This window comes from Centroberyx gerrardi, chromosome 11 (genome assembly GCF_048128805.1).
Source record: "Centroberyx gerrardi isolate f3 chromosome 11, fCenGer3.hap1.cur.20231027, whole genome shotgun sequence".
NCBI lineage: Eukaryota > Metazoa > Chordata > Actinopteri > Beryciformes > Berycidae > Centroberyx > Centroberyx gerrardi.
The window spans coordinates 28,693,488-28,706,548 of NC_136007.1; the positions used below are offsets into that span (position 1 = coordinate 28,693,488).

Sequence of the window (13,061 nt, forward strand, 5' to 3'; positions counted from 1 at the left end):
ATCGGCACATCATTTACTAGAATTTCCAGCTCAATGTAGGATTGTAACACAAGTAACACAGCTGGACTAGCTAGCAAGCTAACTTACCAGTCCAGTAAGGAAAATGCTACAAAATGAGTCTCCATGAGTTTTCTCCACTCAACCTTACAATCAGGTTTTCGTTTCTTTGTTCTCCCAAACTCAGTAGTGTCTGTTTCTTCTGCCAAAATGGTCACTGAGTGAGCAGAGAGGGAAAACAACCTGGAATCGCCAACGATAGATCTTTTGTCCCTTTGGTTTCCTTTGGTATAAAGCATCTCAGACTGACCGGGTTGGTAAACATGAGCATGCTTTGTGCAGTTTACTAATGTCACCTTACAGCATTTTTCAGTTACCTCTCGCTGCCATTTTGAGCCACCAACATGCAAACGTTACTACATGCAGCGGTAAGTATTGAAACAGTTCAAGAGGACTTTTCAGGGATTACAGTTAGCGGTGTGACAGAAGTATGTGTAATGAAATTTCCTGACACAAAAAAACACATCATGGAGCTGAAAAATGGTTTGTGATATCAACTGCATTTATTACTTTAAATAATGTCAGAAATTGCTACAGAACAGTCTTCTACCAGTCTACAGTTTGAGCATCAGAAGGTAGAATCAAGGTTTTTTCCGACCGAACCACTACTTCACTCCCCTGGATGAAGAAACAAAGTGTTGAATGTGTAGCAAAATGGAAGTAAAAAAAAAAGACATTCCTTCAAAGTCTATTTGGATTATAAAGTGACACAATTTGGTCAAACCAACACATTAAAAAAGTTCATAAATGTATTCGTAGCTACAATTTGTTGCTACAGGCTTTTGCTGCAAGTAAGCTAGCAAATATCCAACACATAACCCTGGTCTTAGTCTGTCTTCACTGGCTTGCTGTAAATGCTTGTATCATAATAAGTTCCATTTCAAATCACTTTAGAAAACACTGATGGGTGGCAGCCATATACTTAAGATTGTGTATGTTTTGTATAGTGCATACATCCTAAAAAGAACACCGTCCATTGTCGTCCATGGCTGCTTCTACTTCGTGCCACTCGAACATGAGTCAAACCAAGATGGCTGCCAGAGTGAATGAGGTGTAGGAAGATCTCCTCTTCCATCTATAGTACTACAGAAGCCTTGAAGATGCATCAGTTTTGCATGCCTTTGAACACTGTGGCATCATCTAATCCAACTTTTGCATTCACGTGAGAGATATTTTGCATGTGGAATTCACCAACACTCACACACTTTTCAAACAGACTGGTACTTTTCTAAAAAGGACACCAAAAAACATAAAATGAAATATGATCTCTCCACTTGTTTGTATCTTAGCTAAAGAATAATATTCAGACTTGCACTAGAAAAATAAATGGTAACATTCTACTAGATGTAATCATAAAGACAAACATCAGAAAATTACATTCAATTTAATATGTCATAGGACACAGTTTTATTCAATCCCCAAAGTGTTTATTATACCATGCTCTGATGATAATAATTATTGTGTACTCACAATGTGCTTATAATGTAATTCTGATGCCTTATAATGCCTTATGAGCTCTGCTTCATGTAAAATGTTACCAAATAAAACCAGGACTGTCAATTTTACTAAAAACTCCAAATGTAACAAAATGAAATATCACTTTATGGTGTTAGCTAAATAATGAAGCGTAAAGTTATTTAAAATAGGCTGGTGGTGGTACAGCTTTCATACAGTTGCGTGTTTTGTCACACAAGAAATTCTTAGTGACCATCACATTTTCTCACAGTCTTAGAAAATAGGGTAGAAAATAGCCTTCATTTCATTCACGAACATTGCTTACATTGTTTACAGAGGTCAGTCCCAGAATGAGAAGACATAACAAATCAGCTATAAATAATAATAATAATAATACATGACATCATCATTTTGGCTTCATAATCAAGCGTGATAAAATTGTTTTAAAAATGTGGATTCTAGAGAACAAGTCTGTAGCCCATTTCAATACAGCGCTGGATTTCTTATTCATTCCAACAAAAGGAAATATGAGTGTATGGCGGGGCATACAACAGTTATTAATTTCAGTGCTTCTTCCAGCTTTGAGCTTCAACCCTTATATAAACATTTTAATGTCAATTTCAATTACATTCTGTCCAGAGAAACCAGGAGTTTCCCTGCTGGCTTGGGATCAAATTGTGTCACAACCCTAGTCTATGTTCCTTTCAGCTTTTCTGTTGTCTCAGTCAAGAAAATATACTATTTAGAATGACCAGCTCAATCTCAATAGCAACAAAAATAACAATAAATTACATCGACATATGAACCACTTCTTGGAATGCTAGCGCAATTCATTTCTTAGTGTGAACAGTCACAGGACAAGATACAATCACATAAACAAGAGGAAGGTACACACAAGAGGAAATTAAAGTGCAAACTACATGGGTAAAAGGAATCCTTGGTATTGCTTTAAAAAAATAACATTCTCTTGGACACTGTGCAGTCACTTTAAATGACTCCCAACCTACATGAGGTGAATCACAACTACATTTACTCATTCATGATTCATGAACAAAGCACATTTTGATTCACTATCTTTGGTAGTGTTATGTTCTTTATTTTCATCGTAAAGGAAAAATCCCCCCTCAGATACTTTTACACCGTCATATATCATCAATTACTGTATTGCAGGGGTGATTTTGTGAGGAAGTGTTGTAATTTACTTTTTTCCCTCAACCTGCCTCATCTACTTTTAATTCAGTTAGTGATTTGGATTAGAGAAACGCAACATGTCTTCTGGCTGCATTGCATTCTGGTCTGTGAAGAAATTGGTCTCTCTGCTTCTTCTATGATGGATTTCTCCCTGTATGATTGTTGAACATCGGTGTAAAATGGTAAAGAAGCTCTTGCTCTTTGATTCTGAGGGACTGACACCAAAACCTGATGTTTACAGTTGATGTTTTAGATCACTGAAACATTTTCTGCCATCAAACTCCATTCTAGCTGCGCTGGAAATATCTTGATGTGATGTCACGTTGTCTATGATGCAAAGATATATTGGCAAGCTGTTTTTTTTTAACAGAGTTAAAGTGTTCAAGGGTGGATTTTTCCTTCAACCAATAAACAATTTTTTTTCCTGTGGTTAGATATAAAAACCACCCACCTTCTCGCAATAGAAAAACTGCAAAAATTCAGACTATGAATTCCCTCATGTCCCTCTATGTCCACTGTTCATTTCTGCACATTCATTTTGGGGACAGTCGTCAGGCATTGAAGCTTCTGTTGTGCTTTCGTCTCCTTGAGTGGCATAACTTAAACAGCAGCCCCAGCACAATAATCAAGACAACGACAACAATCACTACAATGACAATTATGCTCACACTTCTATTGTCCAGAGTGTGACACAGTTCGTGGGTCACCCTCTCTATGTTGACTGGCTCTGAGTCTTGCGGGTAGACGCAAGTCACGGTTTCGATGTCTGGAACGACCACAGCAGAGCGCTGAACCATGTGGAGGAATCGAAGGTTGCTGCAGCAACTGAGAGGATTGGAGCCCATGTAGAGGGTTTTCAGAGAGCGCTCCAGAGCCAGCACGGTGTTGTACTCCAGGGTGACCAGGTTGTTGTTCTGCAGGTTCAGTGACTCGATGGAGGACTCTTTGTTCCACAGGGGGAGAGTGGTTAACTGGTTGGTCGACAGGTCTACGAATTTAAGACTGCTCAGCGAGGACAGGTCTGTGTTGAGTTTGGAAATGTTGTTCTCCCTCAGGTAGAGGTGAACCAGGGAATTCTCAAGACCAGAGAGGGAATTCGGGTCCATCTCTAACCCTGGGTTCAGGGACAGGTCCAGTAACTTCAGAGGAGTGTTGTAAAAGGCAAACTCAGGCAGAGCCTTCAGATTGTTTTCAGAGAGGTACAGGAACTGCAAGGTCGGAACAGAGGAAAAGGCGACACAACCTGGAGGATTGTAGTGGTTTTGGTATTTCAGAGGTGGTTTGGTCTGTTTTTGCTGCGAGACACAGATTTTCAGATCGTTCTGCTGGAGTTGCAGGGATTTGATACTTGGAAGTCTTTGAAATATTCGAGGGTCCAGGGTGGTGAGGACGTTTCCTTGTAAGAAGAGCTCTTCCAGTGATTGTAGAGTGTTTTCCTCAAATGAGAGTTTCTGCAGGGCATTATAGCTGAGATCTAGGACCTTCAAATTCTCTAGAAGGCCTTCTTGGTCAACAAAAAAGGACCCAATACAGTTATTGCTCACATTCAGGACCTCAAGTGATATCATACTGCAGAAAAAAGAATGTGGTATGCTTTTGATTTGGTTGTAGCTCAGGTCCAGGTATATCAAATTTGAGAAGATTTGATGTCTGGTGCTTGAATCAGGTGGAGCATGAGCTAAAAATGTGTCCCCGAAGTTTGCCAGTTCCTCTGCTGTTCCGGTAACATTGACACTCCGGAGTCGGTTTCGCGAAACATCCAGGTACATGAGCTTGTTCCTTCTAGGGAGAAGAGGAAAATAAGGAATTTTGTTTTCGCTAAGATCAAGGTAGAGCAGATCATACACTATATCGGAGTCTGTGGTTTGGAAAGTCTCCATGCTGTTCTTACTGAGATTAAGCACTTTTAACTGAGAGAGATTGAAGTCTGTGATGCAAGTGATGGAGTTCTTGGACAAATCAAGTTCAGTCAGATGCAGCAATGTGTCAAACGCACCGTCTTCAATCTCCAAGATGACATTGTTGTGGAGGTTGATGTTTCTCAAGGCCAAGGATCCACAAAAAGTGTTTTTTGCTATTTTGGTGATGCTGTTGCCATTCAGAGAAAGGTTTGCCAGCGATGGAGATTCACCTATGAAATAGTCCGTCATCCCTGTATACAGCCCATTGCTTGAAAGATCAAGCGACTCCACAGCTGTAAGAGGCCCGATGTTGGTTTTGGAGTGAGCAAAAACATCTAGATAGTTCCTGGACAGGTCTAAGACTTTTAGATTTGCCATGTCTTTGAACAAACCGGGCTGGATGAAGTGGATCTTGTTGGAATGGAGATTCAGCTGATGGAGGCTGGTGTGAAACGCGAGAGTTTCGTGGGTCAGGTTTTGCAGCATGTTACGTGAGAGGTCCAGCATTTGGATACCATGAGGAAGGTTGACTGGTGCACTTCTTAGGCTGAGATCGCTGCAAAACACATCCATCTGGACCTGCGAACAAAGAAAGACAAACACACAAGTCTGATTATCTCAGCACACTCCCAAATTGCTTGACCATGACACAACACAGACCAAATGTTTAAAGCATACGCACAGGGTCGTTTTATGAGTCAGTGTATCTACATTCTTGGCAGACAGAGAGTCCTTTGAGGTTTATTATGGTGTATACTCCTCATAAAACAAACCTAGGGGCATTTCACTTTCAATTCAGTCAATTCAAAGCGCTAAGTGAAACTGCTATTCATCAGTTAATAACAGCATTCGTTCTCAGCCATTTCATTCAAGAAATGACATGCAAAACCTTTTTCAGTGTTTTGATTTGAAAGAAAATCCATCTATTCAGCTGACACCAACCCGTGTTGTTACACCAACCCAGAAGGTTTTTGACATCTTTTCTCCCTTTTTCCGTATTAGATTCAAATATTTAACTTATTAGTGTAGCTTATAATTGAAACCATATGGCCAGAGACCCCCTCTCGAAAAACAGCTCGTAAAACTGACTCCTTCTCTTTTTTTTCCCTCTCAAGCCAAGTACATTGAGGTTCTTGGCATACTTCTGGTTATTTGAAATCAGTGGCATTCTTGACAATGCGGGCCGTGAGCAAACTCATATCAGAGTTTTCTTCTGAATATAAACAAGCATCTGTTATGGCTTTTAACCACGATAATTGCGTCATGTATTATGTTATATCATATCATCATCATATCTCTTTTTTCCTTCCAGTTTTATTTTCTGCTATCTGAGAAAAGATGAGTCAAATGCAATTGGAGGGTGAATCATTTTGTTTTGTTTGTTTTGGAATATTTTATTACATTTTTCTCATAAATGGAGAATAACATGAAGAAAAGATGCTGCAATCCCTTCAGTCTCTCACAGAAAGAGGGCAATCTAAGAACTGTGTGCCTTTTGCATAACTATGAATATTAAAAATAATAGAGGTATTATCAGTGATCCCACATCAGCCATGCCTATCTGGAGTGTATTAATAACATCAGATCCATGTGGGATGTTGGAGTTTACTTCAGGTTCAGCCATAGAGAAGTAATACTGTAACTAGTGGCTACCTGTCCAATAGATAGAAATAAAGCAAATAAAGTCAAAACCATTCATTTGAAAGTTTATTTTTAATCATGTGTAAAATCCTACATTGTTCTGGGAGAGATTTAATGTGACCCTTGCACGTCTTTTGTGATGCATATCCTCATTTTTAATGCATTCATCGGCTGCATTTATATAGCACAGACACTCAGATTTTCTGATTATATCCAAAAGTTTGACAAGGCTGTAAACAAACCATTCTACGGCAAACTCTGTACATATTTCAATAGCGACACACTGATTGATGTTTTGGCTCCATATTCTCATTTTGGAAAAAGACGTCACAGTACTGGACACACCGTTTGATTGACAGCTGATCTCTGGGAAGTGCAGTGCAGAAACACCACAGCAATGAGCGCTGAGCACCACAATAAACGAAACAAGGATCTCGTGGATTACCACTTTGCTGAAATGGGGGCATCGTGTACAAAAGAGTTGTGGTTCCTCATAGTCGTTGTATCATATCCAAAGTAGTAAGAGTATGGAGCCACATAATGTTACACTGTCCAAATGCTACAGCATGCCACTCTATCAGCAGCATGGTTCAACTGGACTCACACATTGGAGCTAAAACCAATAAACCAAATCTGTTCAAATAAATTATCTGCCCACTCTCTATCTGCCCATAGATAATGTGAAAATACCTCAAGTACCTGATATATTAGGTATTTCATCTCCATTGCCACGGGCAACGCAAAAAAAATAAACGAAGAACAGATGAAAAACCATACACACATACCATACATATTCAAGTGGAAATGTAAGGAATGTGCTTCAAAGCAGAGCAGTGAAAATCTTAAAGTGGCACTGAACTATGTTTTCCCTCTAACCCACTACTACACCAGTGAAACCACATATTCCCATGTACACTGTCTGTCTGTCTGTCTGTCTGTCTGCCTGGGCTTTTACTTACAACTTGGCATGGAGGGAGCTGGCGTGGAGAGCGCAGGGATGCTGCCACACAGCTGAGGACGAGCAGGAAGAGCATCTGGAAGCCGGCCATGGTGCTGCGGGACAGGAAGAGCCCAAATGACATGAGTATAAGAAACACATGAATGCAGGAAGCAGGCTGGAGGTGAGACGACGGGCTCGAGAAGGGAAGGAAGAGGGAACTAGCCCTACCTACTGTGTGACACTCTGACCTATGACAATGCTATTTATGCCCTGACATACAAAGGGGCTTTTTGTCATTTGTTTGCTGTGACATTTCTCCATTATATCACTCTATATAGTGGCAGTGCTGGGTAGTACTGAGAAAAGAATGACTAAGCCCTAAAAAGCTAAAAGGGTTTCCGTGAGCTCTGCGTATATTTCATCAATTCAGAGAAGCGGGTTAGTGTTTAGGAAATAGCTGCGACAGTGAGAATCGTTCTGAGAGGGTTCGCTAGACGTTTGTGATTCATCTCATCAGAAGCAGAAGCTCGGCCGTTTATTATTTTGGCGGAAACTTGCGAGTTAGAGTAAGCAATGGGGGAGTCATTAGTATCACCACTGATAATGTGAGTGTGGTAAGTACCCACGGGAGGAGAAGTGGTGAGAAGAGGATGATAAGCACATGGAAGGGTAGGCTGACCAAAAGAGCTGTGCAAATATTAAACAGATCACATTGTCTTACAAACAGCTAGACCCCAGGCATGTTTTTCAGTTCAAAAATGCCATTTGCGAGAACTTTTATTTTGAAGTTTTCAATAAACTCACCTGCTGTTCCACTGCAATGTCTGACAAAAGTATTTCATGAAATCCTAATGAAGGCTCTATATAAGTATCGTAGTACAGTATTCACTGTTATAAAGCTCTTGTTCAAGTGTTATGAATGTGTTGTAAACCAGAGTTCATGTAAAGTGTTATGAAGATCCTCATGCCAGAACCTCATGGACACACTAATTAGTTCTTAAAATGGGCATAAAGAGCAAATTCAAATAAATTTTGACATTCATCAAAGTTTTCTTATTTTATGTTTGTAAGTATGTCCGATGAGGATCACTTGTATTAAAGTGATTCTTAACTTTTTTCATATCAAGGACTCCTAATTTAGTACACACCCAAATCCGAGAATATTGTTATTGTCAGATATGATTTTGTCCAGAATTCCATGAGTATCTGTATTGTAGGTAGAGAGGTAACAGTGAAACTATGATCAAAACAGTCATTCCTCTACATTCTCTAATTGTGTTAACTTCTTGTAAATGAAATAACGGTGAAGTTTAACATTTCATCAATTTCCTGGAGACCCCCCTGGAACCCCCTCCAGGACCCCTGGTGGTCCCCGGACCCCACGTTGAGAACCACCGACATAAACCATTAAAAACATAAAATGTGACTTCTCGCTTCTCGCTTCTATTCTGAAAACACAGCTTTTGCATGCAACCGGTGCGACTGAAAAGCCTTTTGACTTTATCCGCAAGTTAGTCTGCACAACACTTCTGAAAGACAGAGAAACTGGAGAACATTTTTCATCCATGTGGCCCAATGTGAGCTACCTGAAAGCCCGACACACTCTCCCTCTCTAGTCAAGCATGAAATCCCTTCCACCAAAATCTTGGATCCATTTTGTAATCATGTCCAGATACTTATTGAACAGCTACCAAAGCTCCCGCCCCCCCCCCCCAAAAAAAATCACAAAACCAACAACACTTTAAAGTAGAGAACTGATCCAGGACAAGTATATTTACCTCACTTTCAGCTGATTACTAATATTTGGAGTGCCTTCTGACCATGTTGATTTCACATCCTCAGTGTGCAGACCCACCCACTCAAAGACCGACCGCGCACAAGCAAACACCGCAAGCAAAAGCTCCTCTCAGCTGACTCTTCCCTCCACATCGCTCAGCTCTCCGGCTGCCTTCCAGCCATCACATCCTGTGAGAATATCCTGCATCGTTCCTGTTGTTTCCCCCCCACCCCCCCCACCCCACCCCCCTCCCATTTCTCTGAGGGAAATGCCTTATAAGGGGTTTGGGAAGTCCAGTTTCTGCTCCAGTTCGAGGAGGCTCCCTGTCTCCCGCCACCCCCTCTCTCCAAAAACGACCCTCTTTTTTTATCCCGACTTGTCTTTTTTTAACTTTTAGGGCAGCCGGGTCAGTGTGGATTGCTTGTACTTTTCCCTAAAATGCACCATATTTAATTTGAATTTATTCCTGATCTTTAAATGGTGTTATGTCTTTTTAAAAAATGAACCTTTTGGGGTGAAACATTTAAAAAGATAGAAAGCACATCAGAGTTTTGCCAGCTGAGATGTCAAATCTTTGAAATCTCAAAGCTGCACTCCACCCACATAGAGCCTTATAATTCAAAACTCGCAAAATGTCAACAGCAACGCATATAGTGACGAAAACACAGGTTATTAATATAAGGTACTGTACGTCTAAAAATGCGTGCGGTCCCAAGCTAGACACGTGGGTGTGTTGAAAATCACACATCCTTTTTAAGAGTGTGGGCGTCAGGCTGTTTGTCATGTGGTTTCTTCTGTGGTTAGCCATACTGTAAATGAACAACCTCGGATCCAGTGTCATTAGAATAATGAGTAATAACAGTTGATTCTGATTACGCAGGCCGAGTGGAAGCAGCTAACTTTCCGTGACTGTTCAATCTCTGGGCATCTCCTTCAACAGCTACTGTTGAGTTGCCCTTGAGCAAGGCACCGAACACCCAACTGCCCCCAATGGAGGACTGTGGGGTAACAGTTGTTTTGGACGGCCCAGTGTTGATACTCAACTATCAGGTGACAAGAAGTAGATGTTCAACATACTTGCCGACTTGCTGCATCTCTACAGATGATGTAACCCTAACCTGACCCCATTTTTAACCCCAACACTGAGATTAACCATAACCCCGATACTGAATGACTACAGACTACTTTCACACTACTCACTTGAAGCTTAGCAGACTTTTTATTGACACATTATAATCACTTATAATCACAGTAAATTGACTATCAGCATTGGACTATCCACATAAAGTGTGACCGGGAGCATGAATAAAACAAACAAAAATAAAGAAGAATAAAGGCAAATAAAAATGAAAATACAACCGCTAGTCGTCTATCAACAGTGGTTTCACTCCAACAAAGTGAGACCTGCTTTTATGAAACAGCCGTCGCAATGGCATTCAATCACATTATGGGATTAAGGAACAAAACAACAACCTTATGGAACAAAACAAAACAAAACTGATTCTACGAATGTAGAATCAGTTTTGTTGTTTTTGTTGTTCCTATTAAAGCCTTAGCTGATGAAGACTGTGATGCACAGTTGGTTTCACTACTGTTGACAAAATGTATTATTATTATTATTATTGTAAGTTGCTTTGGATAAAAGCGTCTGCTAAATGACATAATGTAATGTAATGTAATGGGATGCTATTTAAGTTATGAGCTAATGTTAATACGTTCTAGGACAGAATTGTCTGTGTTTTTGAACTTACAGTTATCTGAAACAAATGCAGTATTTTACATTTACACTGAGCTCCATAAGTACTTGGACAGCAGCACACTTGGTTTCTTTTGGCTCCATACTATGATTATTAACTGTCAGCTTTTATTTTCAGGATATTAAGAATCACAGCCTTTTTTTGGAAATAACCCCCCATTTCAGGGTGTTCAGTAAGATTTGGACAGATTCTATTCAGTAAAGTAATATATGTATTTTTTAATATGTAGCTAAAAATCTGACCAAAAAGCTGACTGTCTGCACTTTAACCTTTCATATTGAAAACAATGAGGATAGCATTTAATCAGAGCGATGCATGTTTTGCCTGCTTCTTCATTCTTAATTAATGTTCTTTATTTCTACATATTGTATAATTATAGTTTGATTGTGTTAATTTCTGGCAGGTTGCCATTCATTTCTCAATTGACTTACCTGTATAAATAAAGGTTTGATAAAACATAAATAGGTATAAAAGAATATTGCAAATAATCAAACAAGAATAGGAAAAAAACAGACCTGGTCTCTTGTTCCCCGACTTCTTGTAGATTGGTAGCAGGATGCAGATTCACTTTCCCATCCTTCAGTCACTATATATCATTATATTGACTCTTCTGTATTGGCATGACTCATGTAGAAGCTTTCCTCCTGACACAACAGACACACAGCAGCCTCTGCACCTGTGTGGGAGGATGTGCTTCCCATGGTTTTAAAGCAGGCGGGCGGGGGCCTTTATTCTGCTTTATCAGTGGTGTCAGGTGTTCAGCAGACAAGCTCACCGCTCCTAATAAAGCTGACGACACATGCCACCCTCCCCGGGGGATTGTCCCGTTTATTTCCCGGGATTCCCAGACTTTTGTTTTCCTTTTCATGGAGCTCAACCTCAATGTCACTGACGGATGTGGAGTGCTTTTTTTTTTTTTTTTTTTTTCAGATTTTGTTTCCTGGAAAGAGAGAGAGAGGATAAGGTCAGTGTGACATAATCCAAGATCATAAATCAGTAATTCAATGAGGCTACTAATAAAAATGACTTTGTTTTCCTTCTGGATGTGCAGCTCTTACCTGTTGAATGTTTATTCAGGTCAATCCTGCCTCCTAGTGCCCAGACTGGGACCATGCAGTGTTATTTGATTCTATTTTGTGCTGAAGACTTTGTTTTTGAGTAGGTCTGGGAAGAATAAAATGCCTTAGAAAAATCAGTTGTACATGCTTTATGTAATCTAATGTAATGTAATCTAATCTAATAAAAAAAAAAAATAACCATGTCTTTTTAAATTGTAAATATAGTGGGAGGGTTATTCCACCACAAATAAACAATTACTTTCCAACTTTGACCTATCATCCAATTTCATCTTGGGACCCTTGATTGATTAATTAATTGATTGATTGATTGATTGATTGATACTTTATTCATCCTACAGGGAATTTCAATTGTCATAGCAGCAACAAAGACACAATAAACAATATGACAATGGTGGAAGTTAATAAGTGCAATCACCTGACCTAATGATACAGCAATATAGTTCCTAAGTTACTCAATAATAATCATTTTTAAATTCTTTTGTGAGATCCTAACTTTGTGTACGAAACTTGATGGCCTCATTTAGAGAATTCATCATTGCTTTATATCATTGCTTGAATGCAAAAATTGAGGTAAAATCAACTATCAGTATCAGAATCGCTTAAATTGTTAATCAGTATAAATATACAGGGATTAGTTTTGCTGATACTGGTGAAGAGACACAAACAGACTCAACTATGTACAACAATTAGACCAGAAGCTAAGGATGGCATAAAATGACCAACGTTTGCCACCACATCTATGCCATCATATGATACATAATCTATATTGGTCATGAGATGGATTTTCATACCTACGACCCTTGAACACACAATACACATTTCAGCACCATGAAGAGCAAATATTCACTGCTAAAATGCTCCCTGTGGATGATTGTAATCAGGTGGGTTAGCATGGCACCGCTGACCTCATGCTAACATGATGGAGTTAACACGAAATGGAGAAAAATATGGAGAAGACAGGCATCATCAGGTACTGTGAAAGCCATTCAGTACCACTATTACAAATACAAATTCACTACCAGGCTACTCACCAACTTCAAGTCTCTTCCATCCCACTGTCTGATGTACAGGTAAGAGTTAATAAAAATAAGCTAACCATAATCTGTGTAGTTAAAGTTAAGGGAATGAGGGGGGTTTGCTTTTCCTTCAAGATTATATCACTACCTTGAGTCTAGGAAACACACCTGTGAAGTTTTTTCATGTGAAAATGATTTCTAATATATTTAGGAATTTATTCTCTGGTGCTCCTCTCTCATAAAAAGA

General features: G+C 39.5%; 1 protein-coding gene across 1 annotated transcript; it reads right to left on the reverse strand.

Moving 5' to 3' along the window:
- Window positions 1-538: 538 nt before the first annotated feature.
- Window positions 539-9,116, reverse strand: lrrc32 (leucine rich repeat containing 32). Its single transcript, XM_071905229.2, has 3 exons — window positions 8,964-9,116; window positions 7,205-7,298; window positions 539-5,183 (listed from the first exon to the last, which is right to left on the reverse strand). The coding sequence occupies exons 2-3, from the start codon at window positions 7,292-7,294 to the stop codon at window positions 3,255-3,257; spliced, it is 2,019 nt and encodes a 672-aa protein (XP_071761330.1). The 5' UTR covers window positions 7,295-7,298; window positions 8,964-9,116; the 3' UTR covers window positions 539-3,254.
- Between the last annotated feature and the right edge of the window lie 3,945 nt (window positions 9,117-13,061).

What these genes read in the sequence shown, in the direction of transcription:
- lrrc32 (XM_071905229.2), bottom strand. Translation starts at nt 7,294, where the DNA reads ATGGCCGGCTTCCAGATGCTCTTCCTGCTCGTCCTCAGCTGTGTGGCA. An exon ending in AGCTCCCTCCATGCCAAGTT is followed by an intron (nt 5,184 to 7,204) that starts GTAAGTAAAAGC and finishes CTTTGTTCGCAG; the next exon opens with GTCCAGATGGATGTGTTTTG.